The sequence below is a fragment of the Micropterus salmoides genome, unplaced genomic scaffold (genome assembly GCF_014851395.1).
Source record: "Micropterus salmoides isolate LMB-PRFRI ecotype aquatic unplaced genomic scaffold, ASM1485139v1 Ms_hic_scaffold_2148, whole genome shotgun sequence".
Taxonomy (NCBI): Eukaryota; Metazoa; Chordata; class Actinopteri; order Centrarchiformes; family Centrarchidae; genus Micropterus; species Micropterus salmoides.
Window position 1 is genome coordinate 22,894 of NW_024041316.1, and position 15,561 is coordinate 38,454.

General features: G+C 40.7%; 2 protein-coding genes across 2 annotated transcripts; both read right to left on the reverse strand.

The window, feature by feature from the left end:
- Nucleotides 1-3,136: 3,136 nt before the first annotated feature.
- Nucleotides 3,137-9,941, reverse strand: LOC119916749 (rhodopsin kinase grk7-b-like). Its single transcript, XM_038736724.1, has 4 exons — nucleotides 9,226-9,941; nucleotides 8,349-8,786; nucleotides 4,870-5,141; nucleotides 3,137-3,486 (listed from the first exon to the last, which is right to left on the reverse strand). Exons 1-4 carry the CDS (start codon nucleotides 9,820-9,822, stop codon nucleotides 3,159-3,161), a joined length of 1,635 nt encoding a protein of 544 aa, XP_038592652.1. The 5' UTR covers nucleotides 9,823-9,941; the 3' UTR covers nucleotides 3,137-3,158.
- A 2,095-nt stretch (nucleotides 9,942-12,036) lies between these two features.
- LOC119916750 (RING-box protein 2) lies at nucleotides 12,037-13,694 on the reverse strand. The gene is made up of 3 exons (XM_038736725.1): nucleotides 13,467-13,694; nucleotides 13,301-13,348; nucleotides 12,037-12,521 (listed from the first exon to the last, which is right to left on the reverse strand). Exons 1-3 carry the CDS (start codon nucleotides 13,630-13,632, stop codon nucleotides 12,403-12,405), a joined length of 333 nt encoding a protein of 110 aa, XP_038592653.1. The 5' UTR covers nucleotides 13,633-13,694; the 3' UTR covers nucleotides 12,037-12,402.
- Nucleotides 13,695-15,561: the final 1,867 nt, after the last annotated feature.

Consider the following 15,561-nt stretch of genomic DNA (forward strand, 5'->3'; position numbering starts at 1 on the left):
CCGCCCTGCAGCAGTTCACTTATTTGTGGAAATGTTAAGAATTTGAGCAATGAAGCTTAGAAAATTGAACATTAACCAAAAACGATACATTTCCTGAGCGGTACTGAGGTCACCGTGGCAGCTCAGTACCATAACGCCCTAGGTCCTAATCTGGTTCTTGATTGTTGCTTCTAATTTATAATTTTTGTGAAATAAAATGGCTTGGAAAACAGATAAACCCCTTAAAAATAAAGACCTCACACTAGCTGTGAGTACGAGACAGCGAGCAACAACCCTCTTCCTCCTTCCTCGCTCTCCCACATGGCTGGCTCTCACTTCCCTCAGCAGACAATGGTCTCTCTGTCTCAAATGTTTAACCACTTTCTCACCTATCCTAAATACTCACACACACTTTCGCAGACACACCCTTGTGCATATATAGACACAAATCAGTGCAATTTACATCCATGGAGACGCACACATACACGCACGCGTGCATGTGTGCACAAATACAGACACACGCTCACAGCCAAAGATGGGAAAAAGCAGAAATATCGCTGGTGTGATACCATCCTGAGGATGCCAGGGCAGAGCTGAAGTGTGGCACATGTCTTTGATGTGAATCCAGAGCATGGGCATGTAACAAACGCAGATACCAAATTACACCCTGTCCTGCTTTGATCTCCAAAACCCCATGCCTGCTTCGACAGGGGTAATAAGATTGTGTGTGTGTGTGTGTGTGTGTGTGTAAGAGAGAGTGTGTATCAGAGTGTGTACATGAAAGTTTTAATTTAGATGTGTGTGTCTTTGCCTGCATGATCAGTGTTAACACAAGTTTGTGAATGTGCATGCATGAGTGCAAATGTGCAATGATATGTGCAGTGTGTGTGTGTGTGTGTGTGAGTGGCAGTTTGTGTATTGCAGGGCAGCAGTTGCAGCATCGGGCCATGGGTAACTAAACCCTGGCTTGTAGGCGCCTGGTAAAAACATGTTCCTGGAGACCTTCTGCCGAGTTTGTCTTGTCGTCACGTCATCCACAGTGGACTCCCCACTCTGCCTTTACAGCCTACGATGATCAGGTTGCGTCTTGTATTTCCATCTGAACCACGCTCTAATCGCATGATGGTTGAGCTTCAACTGAACCACTTCTCTGCCCCGAGCGAGGAAGGAGGAAGAGGGTTGTTGCTCGCTGTCTCGTACTCACTTCTCTGCCTCTCACAGGAATTAGCGCAACACATGTGTATGCGTCCCTCATTAGTGTGTCTGAGATTCTGGAGTGATACACTGAGTGACGGGTGAATAAAACATTGAGGTTACATGTTGTAATTATGACTGTACTGTGGTTACTGTAATGTTTTAAAAAACACCTTCCTTTGACAGACCGATCTGGCAGTTTGGATCGATGATGATAGATGATATCTGTGCCTTGAGATGAGCAACAAGAGGATGAACAAAATAACTCTATAACTGTTAATCTGTGAATTGAATGTCATCGCCAGGAAGACCAATGTGCTAACAGAAATCATCACAGCACTTTAACATAAGGAGCTTAAAAATTTGCTTTATTTCTTTTCCATCACATCTCATTAAATGTTTTCATCTGGCTTGAATGTTTAAGAGCACAAAACATTGTTGTTATAAACACATGCATGAAGCAAGAAAGTATCACAAAGCTATAAACGGTATATAAAATCATTATGAGCAAAAAACGTCACAATATATTATGAAATGTTTAGTCCTCTTTATAAAATCACATATAAAGATGACAAAATATTACTGGCACTGCAATGTAGTGACAATGCAGCTCTTTATGTGAGTTATGAGTAAAACTAAAAAGACATGGCTCACATGACAGTACATGTTCATTTAAGACTTGAGGACTGGAAAAAAGTAAAACACAGGTAGAAAGGTGTAATTGAGTCAGAATAAGACACCTGGGGCATCCTAGTAGCCCAAAGGTCGAAGGCGCTAAATGTGTAATTGCAATGGTTTGAGTATGGACAGGGTCCTTTGTCACATTATCCCTCCTCTCTCTCCCATTATTTCCCAAATATAATTGTTATCAAATAAAGCCACAACACCTGAAAAAATACCAAAAAGAAAATAAAGCTCTCACTTAAAAACTAAAGAAGTGTCAGTGTGACTGTAATAACTGTCATCCATTTAAGGATGAAAAATCTAAAACAACACTACTTTAACCAAAAGAACATGGATCTCTTCCAACTACAAGCTTTTGTGCGAAACAAAGTAAATATATGTATGGACACAAGAACAAACCATCTATGAAATCGAAATAGATGTTTGTTTTTGCTATGTTGTAAGTAGGTAAGGTTGTGTATGGCTTGTAAACAAATTTTTTTTTTGGGGGGGGGATAATAAAGGGGGTTGGTATTGCATTGTCAAAGCCAAAAATTCCATGTTTTGTGTATGTGTATAGGACAATTTGTATCCTTGCATCCCCCTTGTTAAAGCCGAACGAGTCATCCAGTGCTTGTAAATACCGGAGCAGCACAGTCAGGATAATGGGGATGATGAAGAGTCCTGCGGGAGGTTAAATGCACTTCATGGGCGTCTGGCGGCACTTAGTGGTGAATGTTTGCTACAGAGAGACTTCAGTCTACAGTGCTGTGATCGCATGACACTTGTCCACTCACATGAGCAAAAGCCATTCATGGCATATATGCGAGACATCAGAGTTTCAAACAAATGTGGCACATTACTGCATAATACCGATGATGAGCCTGTTGCTATTCAGTGACACACAACCATTGTGTAGCTTGTTTACAAACACATGTAAACACTTAGGCCTGCCAAAATGGCCCGAGTGATGTAATGGAAACTATGAATGCACTGGGATCTGCTGTCTCACCAGGAAAAGAGGGCAAAGTATGAAGCAGCTGTGGCAGCACATTGTCAGTGTGTGTTTCTATCCGGGAATAATACTGAATACAAAAAAATATTATTTTACCAGTGAGACAGAAGTAAAAGTTATGTGATAAAACATTTAGTACAGTACATTCAAATTAAGGGTAAAGTCAAGCAGCTGTTTAAAAAGGTACCTGAGGTGCTTCATTTAGTATTACACCAGTCACTTTGGAAGTGTAAAAGAAATTATATTAAAGGACATTTGTGAATTATTGTTTTGCCCAGCTGTACATGTTGATGAGTAGATAAAATGCTTACAAAATGATGCACAACCTGGATTTCCACGTGCTCTCAATGCTGTGACCGTTCAGTTTGGGGTCGTTCAGCTCATCAAACACTCCGCTGTCGATCATCTCCTTCTGCCACTGGATGGAGACTGCGCCTGTGCTGAACTCCTTGAAGAATTTCTCATCTTTGGCATCAAACTTAATGTCCTCACCCACACAGGTGTCCCTGAACTCGTCCGTGTCCTTGGCGTAGACCACGTTGGATTTTGGCACCCAGGGGGGCTTCAGCAGCCCGGCCTCCAGACGACGGAAATCGATGCTCTTGAAAAACACGTGGTTTCGTGGGTCGTCACCACTAACATTAGAAAGACACAACAGATGCTCAATTATTGAAGTGAGATTGAAAATTATGTTATGAAGGCAAGGGGCAGGTCAAATGATTAACTGACTGGCCAATAAAAGTGTTCATAAGTTGCTTCAAAAATCTGTTTCATGATGATATACTAGATTACAGAAATTCTGATACAGGTTACATGTCTACAGAGTAATAATAACAATAGCTTCATTATGCAACACCTTTCTTAAAAGGGACAGAGCACCACTGAAAACAGCAAACAAGATCAACAAATATGCAATACCTACAAATAACAGAATACCTTCGCACTGGAAGTTACTCCCACACAGGTGTTTTCACTTGTTTTGTTTTGTTGCACGTGTTTAGGGCCAAACAACCTACATCCTAATAGTCCTCATTAGTACACTGGTGACCTCATATATCCCAGTATTTGCTCTGTCCAACTTCAACCTCAGTAGAAGTCTAATCAGAAGAAGTAGATAATATAGTATATATTGGCAATTATCCCTTATAAGCAGGTCGTAATGTGTCCAAGAGGTTGGCAACCAAATTTCCTCAAGACGACTTCTCCATTAGATAGAGGCTCTAACAGCAAGAACACTGTCCCCTTTAGGTTGTGGTTTTGTCCCTTGGATGATAAGCAGTGTCAGAGGTCTAATCTGACTGTAGGGCATTAAAAGTTCAAAGACGTAAGCCTGAGCTGTACCACTAAGCCTTCTGAAAGTGACAAAAAGAAAGTCAGTCAATTCTGTCAGTGGAGAAATCCAGAAAAGGTGTAAAATGGTTGCTTGTACTTGATCTTTTAGTCTGTAATCTGGCTGCTGTTGCATTCGAGTCACCTCCACATAAATTTTCTTCAACATATTAATTTATTTTCCTAATTCAGAATCTGCTTGTGCTGGTAAAATGTAGTGCTTCAGCAGTGTTCATCAGCAAACTCATTTCTTTTATCCCTCACCTCTTGACCCCCTAAAATCTCTTCGTCAGTGACTTGCCCATGTGATGTTCATACAGTTATATTTAAATCAAGAAGTGAACCTAGCCAGTATTTCTCAAGAAATAAAACGGTTGGAAATCAACCTTTTTGTGTAGCAGAACTTTAGTGTGTTTTGTCATGTTTCCTGTTCTTTTAATGATCTTTTAATTAAATGATCTTTAATCATCATTTGTGACCGCTTATCAGGTGACCCCTTCAAGGTGTCCTGACCTCCAGGTTGGGAACCGCTGGTGTGGATGCGGTACTCCTGAGCATGTTTCTTAAAGGACCATATCATACCAAAGATAACAGTATGTTTCCACTGGTGCAAAGGAAGTTTTCTTGACTGATTTCGTCCATGACGTCTATACCAACTAATTGCTTGAAAAAATTCAAGTTTTTTTTACCGGCACCCAAGGCGATGCTGCACCTTTTTCTTGAGAAAGAGACTGATGATATCTCTGGTGGGAGCATCAAAGTGTTTGTGTTCAAACTTGCACTCGTCCTCCAGAGTGCGCCGGGTCACCTCCTCAATCTGCACCTTTTCTTTGAAGTCTTTAAAAGGCAAACGGGCAGCCACCATCTCATAGATGCTGCAGCCCAGAGCCCACCAGTCCACAGATGTGCAGTAGTTCTCCTGCCTCAGAATCTCAGGAGCCATGTAACCGAATGTACCGGCCTGACAACACACAGAGGGGAGACATTAGCCTTCTCCATACATCTGGGGTATAACTTCAACAATAATTGCAGGGGGGTCAGAAAAGTAGGAAGGTTATGTATATTGCTGAAGGGAGTTGGGGAGTCAGCAACGGAGGGTCTTTTTCTTCAAATACAAAAATAATAAAATTTATTATACCATTCACAAATAAAGTTATTAAAGGGTACACATGTAGTTTTCAGTGGCCTTAAGCAGTGCGGTTTCAGAATGCAACCATTACATTTCCAAGTGTGTGCTCCTGAGCATGCTCCAACTAATCAGTGAGCCAAAACAGACTGACACACTGGAGAGAGCATCACACAACATGCTGGAAACGCAGGTAAACTCCCACTGTAACGTTACAGTAAGATTATTATCAGCTTGATGTTGAACTAATCCATGATCTTTGGCGTTACATTGCCTGCATTTAGTTGACGTGATACGTAACTGCCGGCTTTTCAATAACTATTTGTAAATCTTTTAGAGAGCCTCAGCAATGTCAGCATAGCTACATTTATTGGATGATAATGAAAATGGTTAGAGAGGTAGACTGAATATTATAAATGAGATTGTTGCCACACATTAGAATAACAGTTTGACTGTGGTAAGTAACGTTACACAACATGGGTATTCAACCGTGTTGTTGTCCTGCGCCGTTATGTTTCATTATAGTACATTATGTGGGTCACGTAAGTTGCAGCGACTGAGACCGGTGAAGAAGCTGTGCACCTGAGCATCGGTACAACGACAATAACTAAATTAAAAGTTATGAAGCAAACAATGTCAGATCCATGGTAATCTAGCTGGCTGCCCCTGGCTTGCATCACTATACAGGCAACCTCTGGGCTAGTATAAGCATATGGCTCCACATTTGCTTTGTACCGTGTGGCAAGCCATACAACTATAGTATTTTGCAATGGATAACATTAGCAACCAGTCAGCATTAGCAGGCAAGCTAACGTTATCTTACGTGAGCCAACTAAAGCACAAAATCAACATATTTCACATGCTTTGCTGTAATGTTAGTTTAATCAATCAATCAAGCTAGCTTGCATTAGCCTCCTTACGCTGCAAGTGTGTTAAACCGAGCAAGGGTTTGTTTAATATCTCATTCAGCTTTTCCTTTGTAAGAGAAAGAAAGTTATTTATTGCAGAAAATCCGACCTGCTTTCTTTACATAGGATGCAGAAGAGTGCTGGTCCAAGGGACAGACACAGCATGTGTATGGTTAATTTTTATGTCAGGTAACAACCCCTTCACAAGTAGGCATTTCACCAGCAAGGACCACACAATCAACAGGTACAATTAAATGATTTATTGATGATCGAAACAGAAAGATGTAATGATAATAGAAAGCGTTGGACCCGACGGACCCCCCAAAAGCTTCTAGTTACGTGAGAGCATTGGCTGATCTGAGATCTTTGAGATCTGAATGAGTGTGATGATAGTACGGCTGAAAGGGTAGCCAGAGTGACCAGGGTAATGGATGGGAAAAAAGCATGACGAGAGATTGCTTGGCGGAAGTGGCGGTGGCACCAGGAATCAAAAAGCCATTGGAACCAACTCGGAGACGATATGACGTCTTGTACTCTGGGATCCCAGAGTTGCAATTGGTTCACGAGGGTCTTGCAAGGGTTCGGGGTCATTGGACTCCGTAGAAAAGAATGCAGTGTTGTTTGGGGAATGAGTCTGAATTGCGAGTATGACGCTGAAGGTCAAGATGAAAGGGAGATGCAGGGAAGTGAAACCCAAGCGGGTGTGAACGTGGCTTCTAAGGTTCGGGACGTCTGAGTGATGCAATTACGTTGTACTAGTTGTGACGGTGGCGGGAGCTCTTCAAGCTGGCCTGTAGCACGAGAGATAGCTATGCTGTTAATGTTAAGGTTTTGGCGACCATTCCGCTGCGAACCATCTATCCTTATAGAACCCCCCAAACTCTGGACAGCAGCAGTCCCTTAGCTCTGCCACTCATTCTATATAAACCAGAGGTCCCCAGTCTAGAGGTCAGGATCCACAACAGGTCTCAAAATAAATCGGTCTGGTCATGAGATAATTAACTGCATAGGAAATCAGTAAAAAAAAACATATTTCTACAATTTTCAGGCTTTGATCTAATATTATTTCTTTTAGTTGCTGGAATATTTTGACTTCAGATCTCAAAAAATAATTCCAGTATTCAAGAGTGTGTAAATTTGTATTAAGTGTCCTGTTTGTCTGTCTGTTGATATAGTCTATGGTTGTGACCTACCAGGGGACTGCAGATGAAAGCTAGCTTTAAACTAACTCTGGTACAATACATCAAAGGTTACATGTCCCTTTCAAATTAAATAAAAAGACATACATATGCAAGTGACTTCAAAAGACTCACAACTCTCCTACGAAGACATTTTAAAATGTATTTATGTAGTGTTTTTTTGTTTTTTGCTCTCAAATCAATGTGCTGTTTTTGAGGCCAGACAGACTCATCTAGTCTGGTCAAAAATTCAGCTTTTTAAAGTTCACATCACTCAACTGCAACAGACTATTTTGACCAGCTTGACATGATTTATGAGAAGATTAAATAATGAAACATGGAGACAAAAATACAAACACAATAGTGTGAAATTGGGGTCTAACAATGAGACACTGTTACAGCAAATAATGCTGCATTAACTGTCCTCCATCAGGCTGGTTAGCAGACAAATGAGACGTCATGGCTCTAGTGGGCGGCCTGATGTAAATCTCCTGACTCATCTCCTTGGACTGACACGTGGAGGCCATTTCTGGTTTTAGTGAAGCAAAGATTAACCAGCTAATGCTAACAAGCTCTTCTATACAGTTCTCACCCAGTGCAGCATCCAACTTGGGAAGAGGTGAGGCACCTTTTAATAAGATTCATTTGGGTCACACAAGGTTTTGCTCTCTGCTTGTTTGTCAGAGCCGGACTAAGACCCATCAAATCTATTCCTGGTAAGCTACTTTTAGTGGCGCATGAACAAATATACTGTGTGGTGGCTTTGTAATAGAGTAATGATAATATTGACCATGGACAATTTTCTTATATGTGAATATGTGATCAGGAGTACAAACAAATAAATAGACATTTCGTAGAGTAGCACAAACTACAGAGAGGCTTTGCAGAGTGCATAGCAGTACAAATGTCTGACAGTGAGTGTTGTAGGTTATCTAGGGGCAGGTCACCACACTAACCTTCAGGCAGCTTGTTTTGCCCTTTGGCAACTCCACAGCCAAACCAAGGTCTGACAGCCGACACTGTCCTTTAGCATCCAGTAGCACGTTCTCAGGCTTCATATCTCTGTACACAATGTCCATGGAGTGCAGGTGGAGTATCCCTGTGGTTATCTGGGCCACGTAGTAAACAACACGCTCCATACGAATACCCCGATCCCCAAGCTCGTAGATGTGGAACTTGAGGTCTCCTCCGTTCATGAGGTTCATGACCAGGCACAGGTGGGTCTTGCTGTCATAAGCGTAAGCCAGGTTTACAATGAAGAGGCTGCTGACCTTCTCCAGGATCTGCTTCTCCAGAAGTGCAAGCCTCTCCCCACTTTTCTTCTTCAGGCGCCTCTTATCCAGCTTCTTGCAGGCGTACATTTGGCCTGTGTGTTTCACCTGCACTGCACACACCTGCAAAACAGAGCAATATTAGTTTAGAATTTATATTTATATTTGTATTTATCTTTATTTATTGATTGTCCTCTTTTAGGAAATGTTTCAGCTACTTTTTGCTGTGATGTTAAAGCGAGACAGTGAAACTTTTACTGAAATGAACTGTGTAATAATATTGAATACTAAAACATGACATAACAGTAGCACAAGCAGAGAAAATCACGTAGTGATCAATCAACTTAAAGTCTGCTAACATATCCTAACATTAGCCTCCATAAGCTGTGAGCGTATTAAACTGAGCAAGGGTGCATTTAATTGCTCATTTAGATTTTCCTTTGTAAGAGAAAAGGTTAGTTCTTCTTTTAAAACACACAAAGTCTCAAGTATTTGTTGTAAGTCAGCAAAGCAATCTGAGATTCACACTTTCATTCAGAAGATGGGATTTTTCTGCACATACCTCACCAAATCCACCTTTTCCCAAAATCCTAAACTCATAAAAGTATTTTTTACTGATCTTCTGCTTCTCGTACTCCTTCCACTGCAAGAACCTATAAAAAAGGGGGCTTTTCAGATACTCCGAGAATGGTTTCCCCCTCAGGAAGTCCCTTGTGGCTTCTCTCATCTGGCCTAGCGTCTCCTCATCAAAGTTCTCATCTGATAACTCCTTGCACCTCTCCGCTGCCTCTTTTGTGAGGTAGGTGAGAAAACTCCTGGACTCTGGTTGACAGAAGTTAGCAAGGATGCTCTGTTTGGCCTTCTCTCTGGCTTCATCTTCACCAAAGCTCCAGTCATGCAGCTCCTCCAGGAACTCAGCGGCAGCCACATACTGTGGGTTAGAGGCCAGGAGGAACTGCTGGAACAATTTCCTCCCAATAGGCTGTTGCTCACACAGCGACTCGTACTTCCCCACTGCCTCCCAGAGAACAGAGGCCTTTTTTGGTTTGGGGAGCGTCAGGGAGAGTCTCATTTTCTTCAGCTCATTGCAATCTATGTTCTGAGCATTCAGGTAGGCCGTGTTGGCCACAAGGTTGTCCAGTCCCACCAAGTCACCCATATTGGATGTATCCTGTGAAATACATGTAGGCAGCTGGGCCTTGTGAGCTACGACATTAATAGCAGACTCATCAGCAGGTTCCAGGCACAACTGAGTGCATGCATCTCGAACATCCTCCACCTCTTGTGCCACAACTCTTGAAGCATTAAAAGTACCACCGTCTTCAGGGATTTGTTGTGCGCTTATGTGTAGACGCCACTACGGGAAAGTAACTTATGTAGTCTGAACTTAAGAGGCTTTAGGCTCGTCTATTTTTAGGAGATGCAAAGTGCCTGTGTGCAGTAATTAGGCTGCCAGCATGACATGATGAGGTGGCAGATCCTGACCTCAACAAGTTAGAGGCAATTGGAGCTATGAGATAAAGAAGACACAGAGAGAGCTGTCTGAGTATAATGTGTGCAGTAGGCACACTTCATTGCTTATTATAGGAGAGAGAATAAAAACTTTATTAAATTAAATTAAAATAGCCCTAATTGGTTAACAGCCTAAGAAAATAAGTTTGAAGTAGCTGTCAGGAGAGTGGGGAATGTTCATCCTTGAAGATTTTAGCTGCATGGCACAACAAATCTTATATTTGAAGATGGTGCATAAAGCACATCTTCATCTTTATTCACTTCAACATCACCTGTGACATTAAACAATTACAAAGAGGAAAAAATAACATGAAGACGTGCACCAATAATGCAACTCATTACAATAGCCCTGCTACAGATACTACACCTGCAAAGGTGAAATGGTTCAACTTATTTCCCCATGTTTGTGTGTATTATGTGACTAATTGGGACAACATTTTATGAAATTGGTCCAGTATTGAACAGGCGCACTGCAGTCGGCAACAGTGAAACAGGGCTGCAATGTAATCAGTGCGGGCAATTGCGCCTTGTCAAAGTACGTCCATTAAAAGGGCTTGTTGTTGCCACTGACAGGCTCAGATTGTTATTACCTGTGTCTGATATTGTGGAAAGTATCCCTACAGAGAAAGACCTTTTTAAAGAGTAAGATCCTTTTTACCAGAAACAGATGCTATATCGCTCTTGTCAAAGCCACCAAGATTCCCTTGACAAAAATACTAATTCTACCTCTCTGGTCGACCGCTGCCTCTTTCACTAAATTTGAGTTATTGTGCAGTGCTTTAAACCTTTTAAAGACCAAAGTCACACAATAACACAAACAAACAAAACAAGTGAGGCAGCGGTATACCAGCAACTCTTGTGTTCTGAGAGGTAAAATTACTATTTTATCATTTGAGTCTGGCGGCTTAGAGGAGTGTTTCTGATTAAACAAAAAGGATCTTAAAATATTAAACTCTGTTACTAGGCAGAAAAAATCACAACTAAAATACACAGGTATTAGCAGCAAACTGTACTTAAAGCATCAAAAATAGAGGTGCTCGTCATTGAAAAAGTTACATTCATTGTATATTTATTATTGTATATTTTTCTGATTTATTACTGTAATCATCTAAACATTGTAAAAGTGTTTAAATAATTTAACTGTATATACTGTTGGTTGGGTAGTCATTTCTATAACAACGCACCTTATAACCAATCATATGTTTAATGTATAAAATCTTGATCTTAAAAGTAACTAGAGCTGTCAGAATAATACAGTGGAGTAAAAAGTACAATATTTCCCTCTGAAATGTAGAGGAGCAGAAGTGTAATGTAGTGTGGAAAAAGGAAATACTCAAGTACAAGTACCAATTTTGTATTTAAGTACAATACTTAAATAAATGTTCTTAGTTACATTCAACTACTACTTCTTTGAATACTGTAGGTTAAGCTTGAAACTGGAACAAGGCCAAACTCACCATACATGTAGAACAAGTGCTTGTAGTAGCCTATAGGGGTTAGTATGGCCGCTTTCCAGGTAGTTCACTTCAACTGCCAAGGTACTTAATCATTCAGGTGACTTGTGGATTTCAGACTCCATCTTTTAACTGCACATTTCCATGTTTAGGAATGGTTTGGTGATTGCTAATCATTATCAGCCCCACAGCAATGTTCAATGTGTTGCATGTCATTCCTATTTGTATAATTCTGTATCATGTTATTATGCAGTTTCTTTGTTTTGACCTGCCAAAGGACTAAAGATGTGAATTAAAGCTATAACCTGGTACGGTGCATCAAATGGTTAGATTTATGTTTTAAGTTGTACATCCCTTTTAAATAAAATAATTTAATAAATTACATTACTAGATGAAACAAATACACATTTACAGCTATACACTATTCTTTATTTTATTTTTATTTTTTACAAAGACAGTCACATATTCAAGGTGCTGAACACCACCAGACAATAATGTAAAGCTAACATGTGACCAAACACTGCAACAAGGTTGATCCTTCTCTTCACGACTCTCGATCCCTCCAATCATAACCAACGAGTCTGCGCTGCTTCAATTTTGTCCATCATCCTCCTTTGACACCAGGACTACTGGAACATGCAATCATATATAGGAGGACAGTTGTCGATGCCAGGTGGCTCTGCACAGGAGGTTGCAGTGATCACTGTCAAGTCTGTCACCACTTTGGGTGCATACAGGTGCCGTCTGAGAATCAGACTGCCTGGTGGTGGGGCCTATTTGCCGATTCTCTGAACCACCCAGTCCTGCTGGCAGAGGGGGCAGCGATTGTTCTGCTTCACCCAAAGGGACATGCAGCAGTTATGGAAGGAGTGGTTGCACTCTCCCCATACAACTGAAAAAAGATGGACGATAGAGATACACAAACAGAGACAATGAATGAGTATTAACAGGGAACACACACTGTAATCAGCTGAGGTTACACAGATGGTAAACCTACACCTTGTTTATTTTAATGGTGAATAAACCTGTTGTTTTGTTATTTATGTCCAAGATGTATCTATCTTAAAAGCACAATCTTTGGCATGTTTCAGCACAGTCAAATGAGGTAAAGTGACAATAGTGGTGTTCAAGTTATGAAAAATGGGGAAGCTTACACGGAGACCGCTGAAAAGATTAATTTGTACTTGGGTAACAGTTAAACTAGTTATAATAATTAAAAAACACAGACTATGCACACACGCGCGCTATACACTGCAGGTATCCAGTAAATCTCCTTCTGTCACAATACATCTTACTCCGTGGAGGGCCAGTCACACTGAAATAATATTAATCTTAGAACTATTATAATATTTTACACACCTTCACTTATGATATATTAGGTGTATTACAAACAATTGCTCTGCAGTTGGCTCTTAACGTCACAACTAAATAAATCCCGAGTCATTTTTAGACGTTTGCATAAACATAATGCGTTTCATCCAAACAAAAGACACTATGTCTATGTGGATTCAGACTAATGTTGTCCATTTGACTTAATACATGAAACGACCAAGAAGACTTAAAAACCTGGCTTGGTCCGTGTATTTTGACAGCCCCGACACACTAGCTAATGTTAGCTTGTTGGATTAATGCCTGAATTAATAACGTGTTTTACTGCTGACATTGTCTTACCAACACAGTCCTCCTGTTTGTTTTCCGCCTGGCATCGGAGACAAGCGTCTGCGTATTAAGAAAAACATGTCACGAACACGGCACTCTGCCAGGGACTTATTACATACATTAAAGGTAACATTAGCCCCGTTAGCTACATCAACGTTGGCCGGTTCCCCGGACTCACCCATAACTTGTACCCGACAAATGGCACAAGTATCACACTCAACGTCCCAGCTCCACATAGCTACAGCGTTCCACTTCTTCAGGGAAAACATCTTGTCCCCGCCCGACTTAGAGCCCGAAGAAGTGGTGTGAGAGAGGACTAAGCCCGGCTCGTCACCGTCATCCATCTCTGCTGCACTGTACCTGAGGTAACGTTAGCCGGGCTAATTTAACTAAACAAAATGGATGAAACGGATAGCTGGATTAGCGAGCTTCTTCTTCTCTGTATTTACTGGCGGATCGCAACTAACTTTAAAGGTACATACCGCCACCTATCGTATCGGAGTGTGAAGAACCATGGTGTTATGTGAATTCTACTTTTAAATAAATGCCATTAAATGTAATGGCAGAAAATTGTTTTTTTCTTACATCTAATCTTTTATGCATGTACTTTTATTATTACTGTTATTGTTATGTCTTATTTATATTGTTTCTATCCTTAACCTATTCTTATTATTATACTCATTATATTAGTCTGTCCACACATGGGGTTTAGGTCAGAGCTGATTGTTTTTATTGTTTTCCTCTCATGCCGTTACTCTTCTCTCCTTGAATGTTAATTCAAGACTGGGAGAGGATCTCTGTCCCCCAAAACATAGAAACTTGGACTGTGTAAATGATTATGCATCCCTTTGGTCTGGGCCGGACTCCCAAAGCTGCCCAAGGCAGCAGGTCTCTGGCCAGCTGATTTTCTGTTGTAGTACTTCTCTGTGCTGATAACTTGGGGAAATATGGACTCTCCCATAAAAGTAACCTTCTTACTAATAAAGTAAGAGACATTTCTTTAAAATTATACATACATTTTATCCTACTAGCCACTCTCTTTGCAAAGACTAACTACTCATTCTGGGAATTGTATCCAGAGACAATAATAAACTGTTTTGTTTCCACTGTAACAATAACAGAAAACAGGAGGAATTGTTCCTAATCAATCTTTTGATCATTCTAGGAAAGTTACACATTGACAGAGCCAAATTAATCAGTCCAAACCTCTGGGCCGTATGTAGGCCAACAACTATATGAATCTTTAATTTAGTGTTGCTTTACTGTACCGTGTCTCTTTTACAGTTTGCATTGTAAACACCATATTTCACATAAAAGCCTATGCACACAATACAAATAGCCTGCTGCAAACTAGCGTTGGCTGTTGATCGCATTCATCTATGCAATAACTATTCTGTGTGGTGTATCCACTTTATCACCCGGTTTCTTTGCAATCATCATCAAGTCTAAGTATTAAAGTCATGGGACACACATAAGTGTTGAACTGCAGAAATCTGAATGCACTCCGGCTGGATGACCACCCAGAGTCCTCTGCAGGTTTGAGACTGAAGTGGAGCTGGTTCTGAGAGGGATGACATGCCATCACACAGCCCTCTGCTGCCTCTGCACTCTGACAGAGCAAAATCCCTGTTCTGACGAGAGTTGTTTTACTATGAGTTGCAGAGTAGCATACAGCTGTGTTAGATTGCTGTTTCACTAACACAGTGGATTAATGGTAAAGTGCACAATGTGTGGTAAGTTTGAACGTGGGAAAAATTGGTTTGTTCAAGATTGCACTTGGAAAGCTGTAGAACATTAGGAGCTCTGGGTGGATCAATTAAGACATTTTAATTGATTGTACAGGATATTCTAAGCCTGATCTATTTCCAGTCATTTGCTCCGAGTAGCTTCACCGGCTGTCAAAACGTCTCTATATTCAACCTTGTTATTAGTCCTGATGTGAAGTATACACAAAATTAAATACTTGACAGTAGGCCATCACCTGTGCATTATAAAGGGGGGATATATTTTATGGCAAGTTGAAAATAAAGTCTGAAATAATTTGTATCCAACTATACTTTTGCTAGGAAAATAGAAACGTCTCCATATTCGCCCCTGTTATTAGACCTGATGTGAAGTATACACAAAATTAAATACTTGATGGTAGGCCATCATCTTTGCATTATGGAAGGGGAAACATATTTTGGCAGACTGCTGTCCAGCCTGGTAGGAGGCTACTGTTATCGCTTTTTGTGTATGAAATTCTGTTTAAATGCAATGCATTATTAAATTGT